At 38.9% G+C, this 22154-nt stretch overlaps 1 protein-coding gene across 4 annotated transcripts in view; it reads left to right on the forward strand.

Annotated features, from left to right (window-relative positions):
• The first annotated feature begins 2784 nt into the window (after positions 1-2784).
• Positions 2785-22154, forward strand: part of rfx2 (regulatory factor X, 2 (influences HLA class II expression)) — a 38851-nt gene continuing 19481 nt past the window's right edge. The window contains exons 1-6 of one of the 4 annotated variants that reach the window (XM_055221093.1): positions 2785-2938; positions 5034-5102; positions 18400-18511; positions 19184-19255; positions 20136-20218; positions 20561-20834. In XM_055221093.1, the coding sequence (XP_055077068.1) occupies positions 18404-18511; positions 19184-19255; positions 20136-20218; positions 20561-20834 (537 nt within the window). In that variant the 5' untranslated portion in view covers positions 2785-2938; positions 5034-5102; positions 18400-18403. The remainder of the gene's footprint in view (positions 2939-5033; positions 5103-18399; positions 18512-19183; positions 19256-20135; positions 20219-20560; positions 20835-22154) is intronic. The other 3 variants (XM_033964717.2, XM_055221092.1, XM_033964718.2) reach the window with 3 other exon arrangements.

The following is a 22154-nucleotide window of genomic DNA, read 5'->3' on the forward strand; positions in this document are numbered from 1 at the left end:
CTATTTTCATCTCATGAGGTTGCGGCTGCATGACTTCATTCATGTTTGACATCTCTGTGACTGTGTAGCGAGATCAGTCTCAGCCAATTGCAAAAGAGACAGTCAGGCCAGTGACAGCACCACACCACAGCATCACATGACCATGTGCGCATGCCCCATCTGAGCTGATGTGCAGCTGTATGTGAGAATGCACTGATGCACCTTGCTCTGGGGTTACTACCGGGCATGGCTGTTCTGTCTCTCATCTGATGCCACTTTCATTTTAACTACAAGCTTTATTTGATGGTGATGACTACACACTAGAGTAGATGAAAAAAAAAATCCCCTAATCCCAAATGCTAAATGTCAGCCCCTGGAGGAACGTGAGGCTTGAGCAGGAAGTCATGAAATTATTAAGATAAAATGTACATATTCTGACACTGTGGCAGGACAGCTTCACTTTAAAACTCCTTATTTGTGTAGTATACATCTGGTATCTATGACCAGCTGAAAATGGCTTCTGTGTGGGAACAGAAACATTTTGACTTCAAAAACTACCTCTGAAACCATCTCTACACTGTGTCAAATCCTTTTTTTTTATATTGAAAAGTAGCTATAGTTTACTGAAATCTAACCCAATGACCACAATAAACAACATTAAATCTGATTTAACACATTTTTATGGTGTTATTTTAGGGGGCCAACCTAAAAAGTATGCCGTCTGGTCAAGATAGTACCTATCAGGTCAAATCAGGTTTCTTATTTGCTCACATAGGATAATAAAGTGGCTTCTGTATGGGAACTGAAACATCTTGATTTTAAAAACTACCTCTGAAACCTTCTCTACTCTATGTCAAATCCTTTTTTATATTGAAAAGTAGCTATAGTTTAGTGAAACTGAATCCAGTGACCACAATAAATGACATTAAATCTGATTTAACACATTTTTAAGGTGTTATTTTGCTCACATGGGATAATAAATTTGAATTAACTATGGGTGTCTGAGTAATGAAAATTTTCTAGCACCGTTGCCACAGCAATTAACAATTCAAAACAAAATATTATTTCTGTTGAATGGTCTTAAGTTCTCAAAATGTCAGCTATAAACAGGAAGCTGAACCACATGAAAATGAGGAATACAGGAGCTTAATGAGTGCCATAAAACACGTGCAGCAGTTACACTACAACAGACATGAGAAACTTTCAACAGTGATGGAGAAATTACCTTTCATCAAAAAAAACAAACAAACATGGTTGAACTGTCTGGGTGTTGTCAGGTTGCGATTTAAGCCATATACACAAATAAACCCCCAGTAAAAGTAATTAACACGATGCTATTCGCTAATGCTAATCACAGAAATCAACAGTTGCTAGCATAACATTAGCCTGCACTTAGCTTGTAGCGCGCGTTTCCATAGTAACTATTTGGCAACCTGTCAAATTATAAGAGCTAACGTTAAATTAGAGCGAGCAAGAAAGCAAACAGGGGAAAAAAAAAAGAAAATAAACTACTTTACTTATATTATACACGCATGTTTATCAAAAAAAAAAAAAAAAAGACAAAATTGAGAGCTCCATGCGGCTCTCAGAAGCGAAATCCTCCAAAAGTTCTGCCATCTCCACCAAATCTGTTGTATTATCCTCATAAAATCACTAAAATTGTACTCACGTAAATGAAAGAGGGCTTGTTGTTGGACTCTCCTCTCCTTACCTGCTAGACCTGCTCTGAGCTCTCTGAAAATAAAGATTATTACTCACCGCAGACAGTCTGTTGAAGCCCATCGCCATCATCACCTTCAGTCTCTGCATTTGTTCAAGTAAAGCCAACAGGATTTAATAAAAACATTTAATAAAACATTTACACGTTTAAAATAACATTGCAGCACAATCCTGCCTGCTTTGCATTGGACATTTACTTATTAATATAGGGTGTTTTCTTCTGTGTAATTACAAAAATAGCAATTTAGACAGTGTGGAATCTCAGCTGATACGGCCAATAGTGACACATGCACACAGACTATATACATCTACCGCCATCTAGTGTTCAACAGGTGCAAATACAACACACTCAAAGCTCCATCTTTTAACTTGTTGATTAAACTTTATAAACGTTAGTATTTAAACATGAGAACTAAATTAAAACAAAATAATAATTATTAAAAAAATAACCATCTTGATATATAGGAAACAAATAAATGTTTTGTAGGCTGTTCACTCAACAAAATCACTCAAGAGTAGCTTAATATACATTTATTAATACACAGTTGGCCTTTACATTTTATTTGGAAAGCCCCATATTTATAAAGCAAATGCCATGCCCTAAATTCAGTGTATTAGTAATAGTAATATACAGATTTTAACTCAGCTCAACTAACTTATATCTATTAAAACCCTTAGAAATATCATCTAAAGTGAGGAGAAAACCTTTGTTTTCTGCTGTCGTTTTTTTCTATTGCACTTGTAATTTTCATATTTAGCTTTTTATCTTCAATCAAATCCTTGGTATTAGCTTATTTAAGAATTGATTTAATGAGTTTCTCGTACGTTATGATTGTATTATATTATAGTGATTATTATTTTTGTTATTACAATAAAAGATCTGGACAAATTATTAATAAAATAACACTTTAATCATGATTTGAGATGGTCACAATCTCATAAGGTTACAGCGCCTCACGGTGGCACAGACACAACATAACTGTGGGCGTAGCTGTGGCGTCATTTAACCCCGCCTTTTAAAGTATATGAAGGACGTGACGTGGTGACGTAGGCGTTCTTGGGTAGCAACAGTTGCCTCGAGACCTCACCGCGCCATAGTGACTGTAGCCGTGGAGACAGTTACTTACCAACGGCGCAACACTCAGCAACAGCAGCAGCAGCATCTGGAAGAAGTCACCGAGCGAAGTGAGAGTGGGAAAGAAAAGAGCAAGATCCAGGCACAACTTTTATCAAAACAAAGGTGAATATTTATTTATCAAATTAAAACACAAGAATGACGTGAATTTTGGGGAAATACTGCTGATGGAGGCGCGTTCTTTCGCACATAACTTTCCATTCGCCCCAACAGGAGAAGAACCGTTAAAATATATTAACTAGCTAACGCTGATTTAGACCTGGTTAATTCAGGAGTAGTCCTGATTTAATTCTGGTTTAGTCCTGGCTCTGCTCTACACCGGGTTTAGTCTTGTTCACTCCTGGTTTATTCCTGATCTAATCCTGGTTCAGTTCTGGTCTCATCCTGGTTTACTTCTGCTTTAGTCCCGGGTTAGCTCTTGTTTAGTACCTCCCAGGATGCTGACTGACTGTTGCTTGTCTTTTAGTAATCTAGTTTCACGCTACTTAACCGAATTTAGCTATATTAGTCCGTTTTCATCTGTGCAAATCTGATTTTGATGTTTACTTTACTTGCACGCGATCTCAGTTTCGTTCATCCAACATCACTTACACTTGTTGCTTTCTGGTGAAGCGAGGCGTGATTGTGAACGATCTTTCTCTTGGACGATACGGTCGATAAAAACTACAACTTACAACAATGCCACGCGCTTTACATCCTCCAGATATGTTAGCATTTGCAAGTTCCGCTGCAAGTCTGTACGATGTAGATTTATGGGTAAATTTGGCATCGCAACAGCGCGTCTTCCTGGCTCGTTTGCAGTGCAAGGTGGTAGGAAGTAGGCGCTCTGCTAACTAGCCTTTAGCCACGTTATTGAATGAGCCCGAGCCGATTGGAAATGAATACTGCGAACTACTTTCTCTGCAGCGTGCACGGTATCAGCTGCTGCTTTCTGTAACATCTGCACAGGGGAAGCGTTTAACTGTTTATCCAACTTGGTCTCAAAGGCTATGTGTGGATCATAATGTAATTAAAACTGTCTAAGTGCTCTTTAACTTTTTGTAGCCTAGTTGACTGAGTGCCATGCAGCTTGTTATTCCAGTAATGTGACACTAGAAATGGAAAAAAAAATATTTAGGCAACTGTAGTACTGTGCGTAATTGCGTAATGGTGTGTTGATGGGGGTTTGGGTGGTTGTATTGTAGCCTGTAAAGTATTTGTGCAGCAGGTTACTCTCTCTTTAATTGAAATGCAAATTCAGTTTAAAGAGTCACTACGTAACTTTCTTGTTTCGCTCCATGGAGATGTTCCACAGTTCATTTACAGAATGTTGTAGAAAAAGTGCCTTGACTTATTGAGACTGCGTATGCCTTTCCGCAGACCTGACCTGTAACTTGTAGTCTAGTAGTGTCACCTGCTTATCATCATCATGGAGTTTAATGCCAAACTACAGAACATTTTAAGCAACCGTCTACCACTAAAGTTACACAGTGCTCCTTTAATCAGCCTATCACTGTCACCAATTCTGTTCAGAAACCAACAATGGAATTTTAGAGGTAGCTGTCAGAAGATGGGTACTTTTTTCTAACTCGTGATATGTTGGTGAAATGTCTGAAACCTCTACACCAGTAGTTCTCCACCTTTTCACACCAGTATTACTAGAAAGTATTTAGTCTTTTAGATCTAAATCAGATCTATAACCAGACGATATTATGTCCAAACTAGAACTAAACCTGGTCTAAAAAAGGACCACCACTAATCAGTGACTCTAATTAAGTTAACACTAAAACTGAAGAGGAGTCCACTTACCATCAGTGGTTTGCATATAGTTTGAGAACCACTACTTTAGGCTACTTGAGACACTGGAAACTCAAGTCATAACAGAATATGGACAATGGCCTTTACATCAGATTCACTGTATTGTGTAACCGCTGCCAAAACTCATTTCTTTGTTCTTTCTATATATAAAATTCTGTTCTAACTTTCTTCTTTCATTTCTCTGAACTGTAACAACAAGTGCTCTGATTCTCCATGTGCTGTAGTCTCCACCCCCCAGTCTGAGCGTGACACTGTTATGTTTACATGGCAACCTGATATACAAATACACCCAAGTCATGGAAAAGGAGTGGGATAGGGAGGACTAGGGGGTGAAATATCATTCTGCTAAAACGTGAGCGCCGTTAATCACATTATTTTCATCTTTTCTTCCCTCTCTTTTTAGGAGTGCTGGCTCGCAGAAGCTGGCCAGGAAGTTAAGTTTCTCTGAAGGACGATTTTTGCACATCTGAAAGTAAGATTTTGTGTTAAGACCAATGTGAAGTTCTAAGCACAGTTCATATAGTTGTGTAGTTTTTTGCTCTGGGTTTGCACAATTGTTTATTCTATCATCAATTAAAGCGAAAAGGCACGCTATGTAACTTTTCTGGTTTCCCTGAACATGTTTTTGCTCTACCTGGAACATTCGACAGTATGGCATTAAAAGATTTGCATCAGTTCAATGATATTAGTACTTTTGAACATTAAAAACACATAAAACAAAAAATATTGGTAATTTAGTCTCCACAGATCTGACCTGTTACCGTGAAGATGTTATTGCTCTGCCTGGAATGTTCCACAGTGTACATTAATTCATTCACAAGTGTTTTACCCAAAAGAACTTACTGGAATTCGGTTAGCCTCTCCACAGACCTACCTATAATTTGGCCTGGTGGTGTCTCTATGCAGATAGATAAGTCATATTTTGGTCCATGGAAACTGCCACCAGAAAAGTTACTTGTTGCACCTTTATTTTTATTTTTTTGAAGGGCTAAAGAAGGGATTACACTTACATTTGATGTCATTTGACCTTCTGTTTCTAAATTGTACTTAACAATTATGAAATGCCTTTTTTTATAACAGCTACTTTGCACTATTAATTTGATCTACACAATGTGTATGTGGTTTTTAGTGAACTACAGCTGTTAATAGTCGCTGGCCTCTTTGACAGTGGTGACCTGACAGAGCTTTTGGTCACATGATTAGCTGTATTTAGCCTCTATCATAATGACTCCCTCTATTGCCCTGGGGAGAAGTTGTCGCTCAATACCCAGTTACAGATATAGACCATAGACCATCACTTGTTGCGCTAGCTAGCCTACCCAATTCGCGTCGCCTTGTATTTACCTCCTGTTGGTTTAGCGGAACCGTCTCAGCCTATTGTGCGCTTTATTGTGCAATGCTGCTTGCACACTTTAAATGGTTTATCCCCATAACTCCAGCCAGTCAAAGGCATGTCAGGAAGAGGCAGAGCAGAGAAGCAGAGAGGGTGGAAGCCTTGTGGGGCTTGTTAAGTGGAAACTAATGGTGTCATTTGTACAGATTGTGTTACAGTTTGGTGATTTCTATAAATACTTGGCTTTGTTCAGGGTGGGTTTGATCTTAAAGGAGAAGTAAGAGTGTTTTACGGCTGACTTTCTATACATTTTATTGTCCATTACACAGATAATGCACAGAATAAAAAAGACCGTATAATACTAATTGTTCTGTTGTTCTGATGCTGCTGTTCTATATATTTTCTACCTATAAGTATTTTATTTTTTAAGCATATCTTCTTTTAACTTTGTGCATGCCCTTATTTGTATTTGTATTTATTCAGTGTGTTTTATGTTGCACTTTATCACCGAAGTAAGTTCCTAGTTTGTGAACTGTGTTCACAAACAATGGCAATAAAAGTCTTCTGATTCTGATTCTAATTGGTTCTTCGCAGCTGATGTCATCAACATTCTCTGGGGGTGTGATACTAACAGGAGGCACTGCTCTGTCTGAAGCTCTGTTGCTCAAGTCAGATGTTTTCTGAGCTTTATTTAAAAAATTCACTTACCTGAAATTACAACAGAAAACTGATTTGTGCTGGTAAACATGCCCCTTTCTAATAACATTACAGTTAAACGTTAGCTAGCATTAGACAACAGTTAGTCACTCTCACATTTTTTGTTGAAAATCAAACGTGATCATAGATGCTCATGTTGATCACAGGCTCCTGAAAATGTGTAGTTTAAATACATTTTGTATTTTTTATTTTATTTTAAATTTTTATTTTTCTTGGTTTTTCAGATTAAGGTTATAATAAGGTTAACTCAAGTAGGTTTATCGTTTTGTTAAGCCAACTAGAGTTTTGCATATTCAACTTTCATGAATGGACAGTAATGATGACACAATAAACATGGACAGTGTCACTTTCCATGCGTGTCTCCATGGAGATTTATTTTGTTTTTCCTGGAATGTTCCACAGTATGACACTTACCTGGCATTTTTATTGCACAGAAAATATACCTTGAAAACCATACATTCTTACTGTGAATGGGTTTGCCTCTCCACAAATCTGACCTGTATGTAACTTGACCAGGTGGCTTTCTTGTCTCCATGGAGATTGCTTTGCATGTGTTGCTCAGTTGCTATGGATATAGATCAGTTTAACGCCTTATTGCATGTTAACATTCCAGGCAAAGCTATAACCTCTCCATGGAGACAACCAGGTGGCAGACCCTCCACTAGAAAAAGTTACATAGTACATCTTTAATTTCTCCACAAACAATTGCATCTTCTTTTCGGATAAACTGAATGTCTAGCTAATCACTTCTAAATTAAGTTTGTCTCCCCAGTGTCCTGAAAGTCGAATGTTTTACGTCTTTGCGATTATGCCTGGCTGACTTCCCTCCCTTTCCCTCCCTCTCCCTCTCCCCGCTCACACTTTGGAAATCATTGTGCGCTTACGGTTGCTAGGAAACGGAGAAACAAATCTTGTCTCGCAGCAGAAAAAGTGTCTCCCATTGGCTCCCGTGTGGCGGCAACAAGTTGAAACTGGTTGTGAAATGAAATATTGACTGTCTACGCTTGTGTATGTGTGTGTGTGTGTGTGTCATCAAATACATTCTTTACATTCCACCTGTTGCTATCAGTGCTACACAACTGCTAATTAAATTTCCTGCCACAAACGGTAGACAAAAAAGAGGGTATTTGCATCACAATACCCACCCCCTCCCTTCCCCACTACCCACAATCCACTCAGACATGGTTACAGCCCCCCTAATATCTCCTCCACTCTTTTTCTGTCCCTTCTTTGGAGTTTTTACAGCTGAATTTGTAAAGATGTGTACTCGCTAAAAGGCAGAATTATTGTCTTAAACTTGCCGAGAGTTTAGTCAGTACAGTTTAGAGTTTAGATGGGCCTTTCTGGAAACAAAAGAGTGACTACAGTTGTCAGAAGTTAAATAGCTCTTTGTTTATTGCCATTGTAGGTATCGGTGAAGCTTTAGTGTTTCAAAGTAGTATTGTATTGGCTGTTTTACATACAGCTTGGAGTGAATGACAAACTGAATATACAACGGGAGCTAGCTGGGTATCAAAGTGTTGTTATAAAAGAATCACCCAATTCAAATGCTAGTCCGGGGACTAAAACGGTGATGTGCTATTTGTTAGCAAACATGGCCAGCGGTAAATTTGAACAGCTAAATGATGAATTAGCCCATGTTTTTTGTGGACAGCAGAAAGGGAAAACTATTGGGCCACCTGGTTTGAGTAGCAACAAGTGTGTGTGTATGTATATATGTGTGTGTATATATATATATATATATATATATATATATATATAATATATATGTGTGTGTGTGTATGTTCCCCCAATGTAAAAACACTTGGATTAGCATGAAATATTTACGTGGAAAAGCAAGATAATAGTTAATTTGTTAATGCAAACCTATTCTGCAAAATCTAATTTTTAGAGCTTATTATATAGTGGTTTCCTCTCACCATTTACTCACCCGAAGTTGTATTTGGAGTGATTCGTCATCTTTAATCCCTTATTTTCATGGTGCCATATTGCCAATGAATCCCCATTTTCTCTGGCATATGCCCACTGTCCAATGTCCGAATTATAACATAATGATCCACAGGTGTCATAGAGTATAGCATTATAACAAGACACAAGAACAACAGGTCTTCTTTAACATTTGGTATTGTACAATTGACTGCCAGCCTTAACATGGAAACCTATAGGTATTCTTATCTTCAGGGTTTTATTAAGACTTATCTTACATTTTTAAGGCGGTACTAGATCAATAGTACTGTTGTTTTGCCCAAAGGTGTATGGATTGCTAGTAGCAGAATTTGCGCCATCAATGTTTGGTTTAGGTACTTTCAAACGATTTTTTTTGTATGTATTTGGATCCTTTGTAATTTTGAGGTCTTTAATTATACTTTTAATAACCGTATACTGATTCTCTATATGTTCAAGCCATGTATAGAATTGGTTCAATATAACCTCTTAACACTTTTAAATGCCTTTTTATATCATGAAAAAAAGCTTAATTCATGAACAAATAGTTTATTAAGAATGATTTTGGCTTTGTAACTATGTAATTAAAACCCTAACTTCCAACCCTAACCCCTTAAGTAAGTAGTTATAAACTCAAACCATCATTAATAAACTATTTGTTCATTATGAATTAAGTCTTTGTAGTTTATTAAGGCTCTATTTCATTTTGAGGACTTTTCACCATCCGAAAGATATACTATGTTGTTTTAAATTGTTTATCACCACGGCGACAGACAGTCCTCATTTTTCACCCCATACATATTCTAGCTTCCCTGTTGTCATTTCCATGTGTTTGAGCTTGTGGTCAGAACAACGTACTAGTGAATGCTACTTTTCATCCTCCTGACATTAAATAGACAGGGGCTAGGGAGTGAATGGGTGGATGGTGGAGGAGGGGTGGAGGAGGGGTGCAGTGAGTGGTGGAAATCTGGAAAGGGTTAGACGAGCCTGACTGTTGGGGGGAGGAAGTTGCAGCAAACACACGATCACCATGGCAACGGTTTGATCTTTCTCTGTGTGTGTCTGTCACGCGGATGGAGTGGACAGGTTGCGCTGATGGTCAGAGGTTGGCTTGCTCTCTCTCTCTCTCTCTCTCTTTCCCTCTCTCCCACTCTCCATCTCTCATACTTTCCCTCACTTTCTCTCTCTCTCTCTCCATCTCTTCATCTCTCTTCATCTCCCTCTCACCCCTTACTTTTTCTATCTCTCTCGCTCCGTCTTCCTCTGTCCCTCTCTCTGGCTCTCTCTCTCTCTCTCCCCATCTTCTTGCCCCACCTCTCTTTCCCTCTCCCCCTCTATTTTTGTCTCTCTCTCCCTTCCTTCTCTCTCTATCTTTTTCTCTCTCTGTGCCCCTCTCGCTTTCCCTCCCCCTCTCATTCTCACTCTTTCTTTTTCTTCTCTCTCCCACTCTCCCTCTCTTTTTTCTCTCTCTCTCTCTCTCTGTCCTCCTTCCGCACTCCCTCCCCAGCTTTCTCTCCCTCTTCTTCTCTTTCCTCTCTCCCTCTCTTGCTCCTGTCTCTGTCTCTCTCCCTCCCTTTTTCTCTATCTCTATCCCTCTCTAGCTGTCCCTCCCCCGCTCTCTCCCTCCCTCCCTTTTTCTCTCTCTGTGCCTCTCGAGCCCCTCCGCTCTCTCCCTCCTTTCTTACCCCCTCTCTCTCTCACTCCGCTTCTCTCCATTACTCTCACCCTCCCTCTTTCTCTCTCTCTGTCCCTCTCTAGCTTTCTCTTTTCCGCTCTCCCTCCCCCTGCTCTCTCCCCCTCCCTCTTCTCTCTCTCCATCTCTTTATCTCTCTCCGTCTTTACCTCTCCCATCTGTGGACACCGGGAGCGGGCTTTGATTGGATTAGCCGTGACTTAATGAGACAGGCCTGAAGAACAGCCTTGCACTGGACACAAATCTCCCATCATATCTTTATTTGGGCTTTGTGTCCAGAGCAGCACGCGCAGCCCTGTGATCCCTTATTTAAGAAAAAGAAAAAAAAAAACAGTCGACTAACGATGAGAAATTTGTACTGTTGCCATAGCGATTAACAATTTAAAACAAAGCAAAGCATGTATTAGAACTGAGACCTGTTGATTTAGTCTTAAAATAAATTTTTTTTTTCTTTTTTTTTTTTTTAAAGTAAAATGTCAAAGTTTTGTTCCTTATTAGTAATTAGTAATAAATTATTAGTAATTTATTAGTAATTTTCCTTATTAATTATTAAGTCTTAATTAAGTCTTTCCTTATTAATTATTAAGCCTTAATTAATTATTAAGTCTTAATTAAGTCTTGTTTTTAGTTTTGAAATGTTTGATTATGATTTAGGAATTTAACACTTAGTAATTGTATTGTCTTTTTATTGTGTGAAAAAGTCAAATATTCCAGTAACATCATAGTTGTGGAACAGTTCATCTTGTTTCATACGGTGCGGCCCATTAGAGTTGCTCATTGGAGCTTGTTTACGAATGCTCAGCTGTGAGAAGTTTGGCCCTGCTCCAGACTGAGCTTTGGAGGCTTTGTGTTTCAGGGGTGATTGTGTCCAGCGGAAAAGTATAAAGAGAAGAGTTGATGACTTTAACATTCCTCTTTTGTGGAAGTACTTAGAACCATTTATACGTCTACACTTAAAACAACAGCACTTTCTCCTGTCGACCGTGATCAGCTCTCAAGTTGAGTCTGTAAAAGTCTGCGTCCCCTCCTCCCCTGCCCCTCACTGTCTAAAATTAAGAGCTAACCACACTTGTTGTAAGTTTGTGCGTAGCGTGAGATACAGGGATCAGGTGGGGGGATGGCATTGTTTGGTTTGGGAAGTATTCTGTTGGTTTCCTAGCAACAGGCTCCTGGAAACGGGAGTGGACGGTGTTGCCACTAGCAACCGTTGTTGCTCTGCAAACAACGTGGGCCAGTGCAAACATGAGCCAAGACTGTGGCTCCTGCTTTAATTGAACATCTGTATGTGTTTTTGTGAGATGTGTCGTTGACAGATGTGTAAATCTATCTGCACTCCGCAAATTACACAACTTTAGGGAGCTTTTACTGTTTTATATTTAGCTTATTCGAGTTTGGACAAGTTTATACAGTAACTCCAGAGACAATCATCATTGCAAAAAGACCATACCTTTTTAAAAGACATTACCAGCAAGTTTAGAACAAGTTTACTCTTTTAACTTTTAGCATTATTCTAGTTTCGACAAGTTTGTAGAGCAGCCCCAGGGACACACTCCACTGCAAAAAGAAACATTTATGCCATTTACATTTTTAAAATAAATACTAGCCACAGATACTATTCTAACAAACCAAGTAATACTTCAAAAAACATGAAAAATTGTCATATGCACTTAAAATACACTTTAACTTTTACAATTTAAAACTAACCATAGTTATTATAGTTTTGACAAGTTAGAGTGAAACCTTAGAGAAACCCACAGAGACATTCTCAACCACAAATAAGAAGCCATACTTATAAACTTTACCGGTGACATTAACTATCAAAATGACTTACAGTGCTTTACTAAAGAATGAACAAGTATGAACAAAAAAGCGTTGTTCATACTGATCTAATGGCTTGTTAAGAATGATTCAGGCTTAGTAACTAAGCTACTTAATTGTCTACTGTACTAGTTAAGGACCTGAATCATTCTTAATAAACAATTTCTTCTTGCACCATTCTGATACTGGCATCGGATATTGGCACGGATACTTAACAATGTGCTAGATCGGATATCGGCTTCTAAATCTCAGTTTAGGTGATATCCTCACAGGGCATACACATGTAAGTACTACGACTATTTACTGGTTGCAGTTGGCCCAGAAAGTCTCATAATGTTTGAACTGGATTTAATACAAAGCTGTTCTGTGGTTACTTGAGGGATAAATAACAGCTGCATAACACATTTGGATCAGTTTTGTCTTATTTTATTTCTTACTTAAGGAAACAAACGCATTCAATCTCTGCACTAGTGTCGAAATAGGGCGTCGGCAGATGCTTAAAGCTATAGTATTGATATTGGTATTGGAACTGAAAAAGCTGTAACTGGTGTATCTCTAATTATAAGGATTTTTTACTATTCAAACGGCATAGTTTTTTTGTAATTATTAATTACTATGGCTATGATCCTGATTGAAACCCATAGATAGATCGTCTAAAATGTTACCTTTCTCTTTCTTATGTTACCTGTGTATGTCTTCGAAGAGGGTTGTCAGAACTATAGGTTTAAAGCGTATTTTGAAACAGACTCTGAAATATGACCTAAACATTTTTTTTTTTTTAAATATAACTTTGAGCCAGAATAGCTTCTCTTTTTATTCTCCTCTTTGCTGGCTCCCTGCTGGGCCAAACCTTTGTGTCACAGGATTTAGTGTGTCTTTTAACTTCACCAAAAACTCCTCCTCTCCTCGCCCCACTTCAGACCAGCAAACTGCAACCCCTCACTCTATATGAAGAGAGTTTTAATTGTCAAAACACCAGCTGTACGCCGTCCTAATTAGCCTCTTTCGCTAATAGCAGAATACACCCTCAGGCTACTTCCTCCTCTGAAAATGACAGGAGCGACGGTGAATGATCGGATTGTTGCACGTTTATTTATAACTTTTTCACACTTCAGACAGACATTTTTTTCTTCAGAAAGACGGAGAGCTGCAGTGGATTTTAAGATGTTCGCTTCTTGCTAGCATCCGTCCGATAATGGTCTTGTGTAGCCGCAGTGACAGAAGATTGACGTAGTGAAAGTAGAATTACACTAGAGTGATAATTGGGTAATGCACTTGATCCAATTGAGCCTATGAAGTGTAGAACAGAGCTGCCTTGTGTGTGTTTTTAAAGATACACAACATTTTCAGGTGTGGGGTTTGCCACTTGCTTGTCTCCATGGGAAAGTTGTTGCTTTCCTAGAATGTTCCACAATAAGGCATTAAACTTATCTGCTTTGGTCTGGGATTAGTGTAATTACCATAGACTGTCTATATAAATGGACATGGCTAACCTGCTAGCTGCCGCGTTCCAAATAGGAAGTATGCATGGCTGTACTTCCGGCTCCACTGACTCTGGCTCCAATTTCACTTTACATTGGAAAACTGTCACCATTCTCTCCGTAACTGCTGCTGTCAGGCTCGTCATTTTGGTCTTAAAATGTTTGTATTAACCTGCTCTACATGATCCTGGTATTTTTATTTTTCTATTGTGTCTGTAACTCAAGATATGAACATTAATATCAGACAAATCAGGTGCCTTCTTTCCCCGAGTTTGCTTGAGTTGGAAACAGGTTTGATCGACAGTGTTACTAAGCACCGGCTCCCTGCTAAACCAATTGTGTGGCAGAAAGGGGTGTTACCTTCAACGGCCTCGTTCCGGATTGGCTCTTTTCCTGCTATGATACTTGCGGTCAGAATTCCTAATATGCAACTCAGCTCCAAATGTGCCCCTGTAACCTCTAGCCTCGATTAGCTTCATTTGACTGGATCTGAATGCTGTGGGTGACGTCACTCTCTTAGTTCACTATTTATACAGTCTATGATAATTACAGGTGTTTAAATGCTCAAAATACCTCGAAAAACATGTGTTCTTGTGGTGTAATCTGCTTGTCTCCATGGAGATATTTCAGTTTAATGCCATACTGTGGGACATTCTACAATAAAATCTCCACTGATACAATTAGGTACTGAGCCATCCACCAGAAAAGTTACACAGTACACCTTTTAAGCTTGACATATGCTGTTTCCTGTAACTGGGTCTGGTGGTGTTATCTGCTTGTCTCCATGGAGATATTCAAGTTTAATGCTATTCTTTGGAACATTCTTGGCAAAGCAAAAACATTTCCAGGGAGACAAGCTCTCACCAGAAAAGTTACATAGTGCGCCTTTAAGACTGACCTGGAATTTTGAAGTAGTCTTTTCATGTAGACACAGCCTCTGGCACAGTGGCACACCCTAACCTGTTGTTTTTTTTGCTAGAATTTCCCAGCTAAATATAGCACCCAGTCTCCAAACCTTGACTGAGGCAGTTGCAGTTGTCTGAATCATACGTCTTGTTATGTTATGGAATACACTGCACAACAGTTACAAAAAAGAAAAATGTGTGTATATATATATATATATATATATATATATATATATGTGTATATATATATAATATATTTTAGACACACACCTCTTCACTCTTTGTAAATGTAACAGTTTAAAACTAAATATTTTATCATTGGAATGACTCCTCAAGATGATACATATAACAGGAAGCTCCATCCATGAACTGGTTTATTCAATTTGACAACAGAATCCTTATCGCTATGGTACATATTGGCTTTATTCAGAGATTATAATAAATTTCAATAGGTTGACACAATTAGGTCTCTAAATTTATCGTGAGTAGTTTTTCTTTGCGAAAAACGAGAAATTTTGAGTATTTTTGTTTTGATATGATCAGATTTGAGCTGTGAATAAGTTCCTTTTATGGCTAACTTTTGGTACATTCTGCTGTTTATTTGTTGTCTATTTAAAAGTGGTTCACTTGGATTATCTTGTGTTATTTAAATCTTAATTAGTGGCATGAAGTTCTGTCAAGATTTTCGTTTATGGCAATATTGCTCTGTAGTGATATTTTGTGTTTCAAAATTTGATATCGGGACAGGTCTAGACATAATTTAACACCTTTTCCATTATTTAAACATTTTATTCAATATTTTTTGTTGACCATTCTCTTCCAGCTTGTAAGCAAAATGGTGCACTTTCAATGGTTGGCAAGTCTTTTGAGAAATGCTGGTTTAAATTACAACTCTGAGCCCTTAACTGTCTTGTTAGTCCAGTCGAAATAACTACAAGACAGCTCACATTTCCCATTTGCCACTGAAGTGTAGGATTTGCAGTGAAACCATTTAATTCCATCTTCCTTTGACTTTGGTAAAGAGCGGTTAGCAAATTGTGGCTGCGGTCAGGTTTCAGAAACTGTTTTGTTCATCTTACTCAGAAACATTCCACAAAATCAACATATTATAATCCCTGTTTTGGTTTGAGAGATTATTGTTGGAATCATGCTTTTGGCTTTTTTTATGTAGAACTGACTCATTTGTTTTTGCAGTAAAATCTTTTCTTGAAACAATTTGCGCGATTGTAAATGTTGAATTTAAAATACAGACATGCTGCTTACACTTTACAATAAGTAGTTTTCTCCTTAAAGCTGCGCTGCGTAACTTTTCTGTTGAAGGGTCTCTGTGAAAGTGTTATTGCTTTGCCTGGAGTCTTCTACAATCTCCATGGAGACACCGCTATAAGTTACAGGTTAAATCTGTGGATAGGCGCTCACAGAAAGAAAAGGTACTGTAATGGTGTGATATTTTGTGTTTAGTTCAGAATTAACACCTTTTGCTGTTCTTGTAACTGTTTATGTGTTGTTGTTAATGTAACTCCTTTTGTGTGTGACACTTGGTTGCTATGCCGACAAGTTGATGTGTGTCGTCAGTTATTGGACTGTTTTGGGGACTGGTTCTAGTGAGTTAAGACCGCTGTCGTTTTGCTCTTGTTTTGGCCTGGATTACGGCCTACAGTAGCTCTTGTGTTCAGAAAATAAGCAACACAGTATTTTTGAGCACTAAATACACAATTAAACAAATGCAAGAGAAGTTAATGCTATACCGTGGATTATTACAGGGAAGACCATCCACCAGAAGTAGTTACTAAGCATGAATCATTCTTAACTGTTTCTTCATTACAGATTAAGTATATTTGGGTGCAGTTATTATAAAGTGCTTTCTGTGAGTAGGATCAAACATTACCACATCCGTTGCTTGTTCAGGCGAGTTGGGACTGTACGACCATAATGTCAAATTTCACTTTGATTTGATTTTGAAAAAAACGTCATCCCTTAAACTGAGGCTACCCCCAATGGTGCCAACTCCAGCCCATGTCCCCCTATTCTAATCCTCCTCTTTGCACTCCAAAGTTCCTGCTAGAGCTTTACAAACGGGAGAATAGAGAGAGCAGGGAGGGGGCGGGAGGAAGAGGGAAGGAAGGGAGGAGGAGGAGGAGAGGGTGGGGGGTGGTCACCATGGAGCCCCTCGCCATGGCAACCAACAAACGTTTACAAAGCATTAAGGAATTTCCTCATATCAGCTGGATTATTGGAGTCCTCTGAGAGCCGCTGGGATGTGTTCATAGTCAGAGCCTCGCTAACGTCTATCCTGGTTGCTCAATCTGGTCTTCTTCACAAAGTTGAGGTTTTCTATGTAGATTTATAGACTGAAATCGCAATTTGGATGTAATTGGAAGTAATAAACAAATTGCAAAGGGTACAGTTTTTGAATAAACATGATTTTCTCCACAATGAACAAAACATTCTGTCTTATTCTGCATAAAAACGGCTCACTGTAGTTTTGATCTGTACAAACATGTTCTGAAATATGATTCTTGTACTCGTTTGTCAGTCTTTTTTGCAAATTCTTCTGAATATGTTTAAAATGTGAAATTTGAACATAAATCGCAAAGCTAATCTCAATGGTACCAATTGTGATTTTTTTCTGAAAGCACTATGTCCTCCACTAGCAACAAAATATCCTCTTATTCTACTAAAGCTATTTTAGATGAGTACAACATCTTCGGAAATGTGATGTGTGTATGGGGTGTGTCTTAAAATGTAAACTTTGACCTGAATCATTTTATTAATAAATAAATTGCAAATCTCACCGCAGTCCTTGTCAGAAAAATTCACAATTAGATATTCTTCCCAAATCGTGCTGCTGTACTCCGACCCCCTTCCACATCCATTCTCCAAGCTTCCCTCCTTTCCTCCATGCCTTTGAAAAGAGACCCTTTGTGCCCCTCCATTTTTAGCCCCCTTTGCTATGCTGTGCACATTGTCACCCAGTGGAGAGGGAGAGAGGAGCACTGCTTTTGGTAACTCAACTCCACAAACTCCAGTCCAACTTTTCCATTGGCGTTGCTGGTCCTGTCAGCGCAATCGTGATTCAGTTTTTTTTTATTATTGTAACTTTGATGTTTTGGAAAAATGGAAAATATGAGTAACGTGTGAGGTTAGCCAAGTGTTTTTGTACTAGGGCTGCATTGCCATGGAAACTCTAAACTAATTTGTCAGTTCAGATTTTCAGATCTTTTTTCCACAATATATTTGGATTAAGGGATTAAATTCAAAAGGTCAATTTAGGTTCTATTGTAGTCAAGACTGTACCTGGAGAGTACTTTTTGCCCTCCCTAACAAACATCAGAAGCACAAAGCTGTACTGTTTCTCTTATTTGGCTTTCCTGCAGACAATAACCTACTGGTGGTGCCTTCTGCCTTCTGCTTGTCTCCGTGGAGGTGGATAAGTTTAATGTCATACTGTGGAACATTCCAAGTAAAGCAATAACCTCTCCATGGAGACAAGAAGGTGGCAGACCCTTGACCAGAAAAGTTACACATTGTACTGGATTTCTGTTTATAAAAGAAATGACACATAATAAAGGCCTAAGTTTGGTTTGTTTGGGCAATGAGCAGAAGCCCTAGGGGTAAAATGTAATAAATGAGTCGCACCATATCACAAATAACTATACCTTAATTAGCTGTAATAAAGCTAATAGCAACCATACCAACAAAACAACCAATGAAATAAATCAAAGCAAAAGACCCAGAGGACCACTGCTGTCATTCTAACACTGTATGCTAACATTGGCACATTTTATCTCCTCCCCCTCGCCTCTCCCCTCTTCTCCTCTCCTCTCTTCTCGGTCTGCCCCTCTCCTCCCTCCTTCCCTCCCTTCCCCTCCCCACAGCAGCATGCAGAGCTCTGAAGGAGGGTCGGACTCGGCGAGCAGCGTGGCCAGCCTGCGGACGTCATCATCAGCCCAGGCTCCAGTGGTTCAGCCTGTCCCGGCCTCACAGCAGGTAGGAGCTCTTCACACAAACCAGCACCACTGCACAAATGGGAATCACTTATCCTAGTGAGATAATGGAGGACTCAGCCATCTGATACTATGCACTTTGACCTCACCTAAAATGAAATATGTTAATGGAGACATATTATTAAATCCATACTGGAGTCTGGTGTAGGGCCCATCTACAGGCAGCAGAGGGAATTGCCATGAGGAAAAAATATTGTTGGCTAATGAAGAACATGCCCAGGCATGTTAATGTAAGCATGCAGTTGAAATGAACGGGATTTGACGCCAGAAATGCTTAGAGCGAGTCTGCCAATGATTTACGGATCTAAAACAGCACAGGGTTTGTACATGTGACACAACAATCCTGGGGTAATTCAAACCAAGTATTTTCTGAGGCTCAGAGGTGAAGGATTACTGAAACCAGCGTGAATCAAGCTAAATACACCTTCAGGTATGTTTTTGATGAGGGAACAATGTTATTACATGGTTGAAAGCTTAAAAAGTTAATTTTGAACAATATGTGTCCTTACAGGCAGGCAGATTTGTCATCACTTGCTCAAACAGGTGTTGAAAAGGGCGTATGCAGATGTCCCAGTTGTGTTGACACATTGTTTACCATGATGTGTGGTTGTATGTTCAGACCTATGTAATGGACCTATGTCTTATATCCAAACAGAGGGTGCTGGTTCAAGCCACAGGCTCAGCTCAGAAGGGAGGAGCACAGCAGCACAGCAGAGCTCCACAGCAGGTACAGAGCTGTACTCAGGCAGTGCTGTCAAAGACCACCACACAGGGACAATTTATACAGGCTGAATTATCGAACAGGCTGAATTATCAAAGACCACCACACAGGGATATTTTATACAGGCAGAACCACCATATAGGGACATTATATGCAGGCAGAACTATTAAAGACCACAACACAGAGACATTTTATAGAGGCTGAATTATAAGCTGCTTTAGGGGCTCATTTCACTGACTTCAGGTTATGAAACACTAGCTACGCCTTCCAGCATGAGCACTGCATGAAGCCAATCTCCTCAGAATACAGTGTATACGTATATATACTGTATCATACAGTATATCTCTGCTGCTCCCTCTGTGACTGTAACACCAGTTCCTTTCTCTGGCTGAGCCTGGCTGCTGCCTCCACAGCAACAAGCAAATATTAATGTGATGCAAGTCTAATTACTTTGTGTTTTCTGTTTCCATCTATTTTAAACTCGTCAAGTCATGTGAATGTCTTACATGCTTCAACCAACTCCCACATGTCTATGTTGTTCAGTCATTGCTGACTCTGCCATGCTAAATGTACCTGTTGAAATAAGAGTTAATCATAATAAATCAAACAAGTTCAACAATGAAATAATATATATTTTCTATGACTTAGTATTTGAATCCAAGGGCTGCCACGGTCTAAACGTATTCTCATAAAACTGTGATAATATGTGAGTGCACTTTTTGTCTTCTTCTGAAATCTTATATATTCCTTTTCCACTGTCAGTTATATCTAAATATAGCAAGCTACCTATGGAGAACCAAGTAGGGCTGTCCATTTCAGTGCCATACAAAATCGTATTCAAGGGCAGTAGTACGTTTCCTCTCTCATGTTGTCCGTGTCTCTATAGGTTCAGCAGGTGCAGCATGTCTACCCAACCCAGGTCCAATATGTGGGAGAAGGTGGAGATGCTGTTTACACCAATGGGACTATGTAAGGACATTGTCTATATTTCATTTAAAGTGCATATGACAGGTTTTCATGTTTCTCTAATTATGACATGGTTTGGTGGATTGTGCATGTGGTAAATATTTATCATAGTTTTACATCAGTAAAGTGAAAATTTGTAGAAAAAAGTTGTTAGTGTTTATTTGTATTAGTCTATTCATAACTAATGTGCAAGTTTTGGCCCTTGTTAACACAATGGTTGCTAGGTAACAGTTATGGAATCACCTCTACGTATGTCACATTTGCATCTCGTTTCCAACCGGGAAGTAAAATTATAAACTTTACCTAAATAAAAAAATTGAAAACGGTGTACTTTTCTATGTCCAGCCGCACAGCCTACTCCTACAACCCCGACTCGCAGCTGTACGGCCAAGGCAGCGGGGGACCGTACTTTGACTCCCAGGCAGGCGGAGCCCATGTGACCACAGTGGTGTCGTCCTCGGGTGCGGGTGGAGTACCCTCTCATGGAATGGTGGGCATCGCCATGGACGTGGGCAACAGCCACATCATCTCCAGTGGCAGCACTTACCTGATCCATGGGGGCAGCATGGAGGGCAGCCGAAACCACCTGTCTCACTCCTCTCGCTCCTCCTCGGCCATGGTACGGAAGGTGGAAAAACCTAGAACAATGCTTCATTAGTAATGTTGTAGTGTCACAATGCAAACATTTCAAACTTGATTTTGATACTAAGGAAGAGACTCGATACTCAACATGGATTCAGATACCATCATGATAACAACAGCACTCAGAAAGAAACACTTATTTAGACAATAGAATGTAATTTTTAACATTAAATGATAGTACTTTCTTTTATTACTGTGTGGTGTTACACCTGTCTAATCCAGGTAGGTCGTACAGGTAGGTCCCATATTGGTTGTATACTACTCCATGTCTTATACTTGTTCTGATATAGCTCAAGATCTAAACCTGTTCAGGAAAGGTTCTTTTTTGTCCCGTGAATGTGACTTTCTTTGGTATCGATACTTGCTCAAGGAAACATCTAGTTTCAATACTAGTTGATTGATTGATTAGTATATTTTTGATTCATGTTTCTGATAGCATTAAATAACAGATTGGGATATACTGAAGAACTGCTTTGAGAATGAAGGAAAATTATGACCGTTGCCATGGCGATTAAAACAAAATATTATATCTTTTAAATGGGAAGCCCTCAAAATGTTATGTATAAAGGCATGAATAATTAGTAGTGACCTCAGTACTCCATGTCAGAAGGGTGGACACATCATCACATTGTTGGGTTTCATTTTTCAGATACATTACATTTATTGGAGATGGGGGTAAATACAATTACTATTGTTAATATGGTGAATTTTGTTATTTTGCTCAATGACCAGGTTCAACATTGGTCATTTTTTCTTGGATATTTGTTATAAAAGTATAATGTAATCAATAGGGAAAACTGGATCTTGCCTCCCATCTGAGAATATAACATTATCACTAGAATATAAAACCACCATTTACACCACATACACTAGAAATATCTGACTAAAAATTAAAATTCATAAAATGTATCAGTGGCCACTTCAGTGCCTCCAGTGTAGAATTGATTTAATGTGATTCATGGAGCCTATCATAACATCTGAAAAACGTTGTATGATTTTCAACTAATAATTTTAATGTATGAGTTTTGTGACCAGGTATCTCCAAAACAAGTCAACATAAGGCAAACTTAATTGCTCCTTTAATCTTTGTAGTGACCAATTTAGCTCTGTCCAAAAGGTGAGAAGTTGCTTTGCTAAACCACCCACAGTGGAGCTAATCTCATCAGCATTACCACATGCTGTTGCTGCCTTCATTAGTAATACCAGAGGCTAGAAACAGGGATTTATGGCAAACTGAAAGTTATACATGAACCTTATAACTTGTTCAAAGTCAACAAAAATATAAAGTAATAACCCA

The sequence above is a fragment of the Periophthalmus magnuspinnatus genome, chromosome 4 (assembly GCF_009829125.3).
Source record: "Periophthalmus magnuspinnatus isolate fPerMag1 chromosome 4, fPerMag1.2.pri, whole genome shotgun sequence".
NCBI lineage: Eukaryota > Metazoa > Chordata > Actinopteri > Gobiiformes > Gobiidae > Periophthalmus > Periophthalmus magnuspinnatus.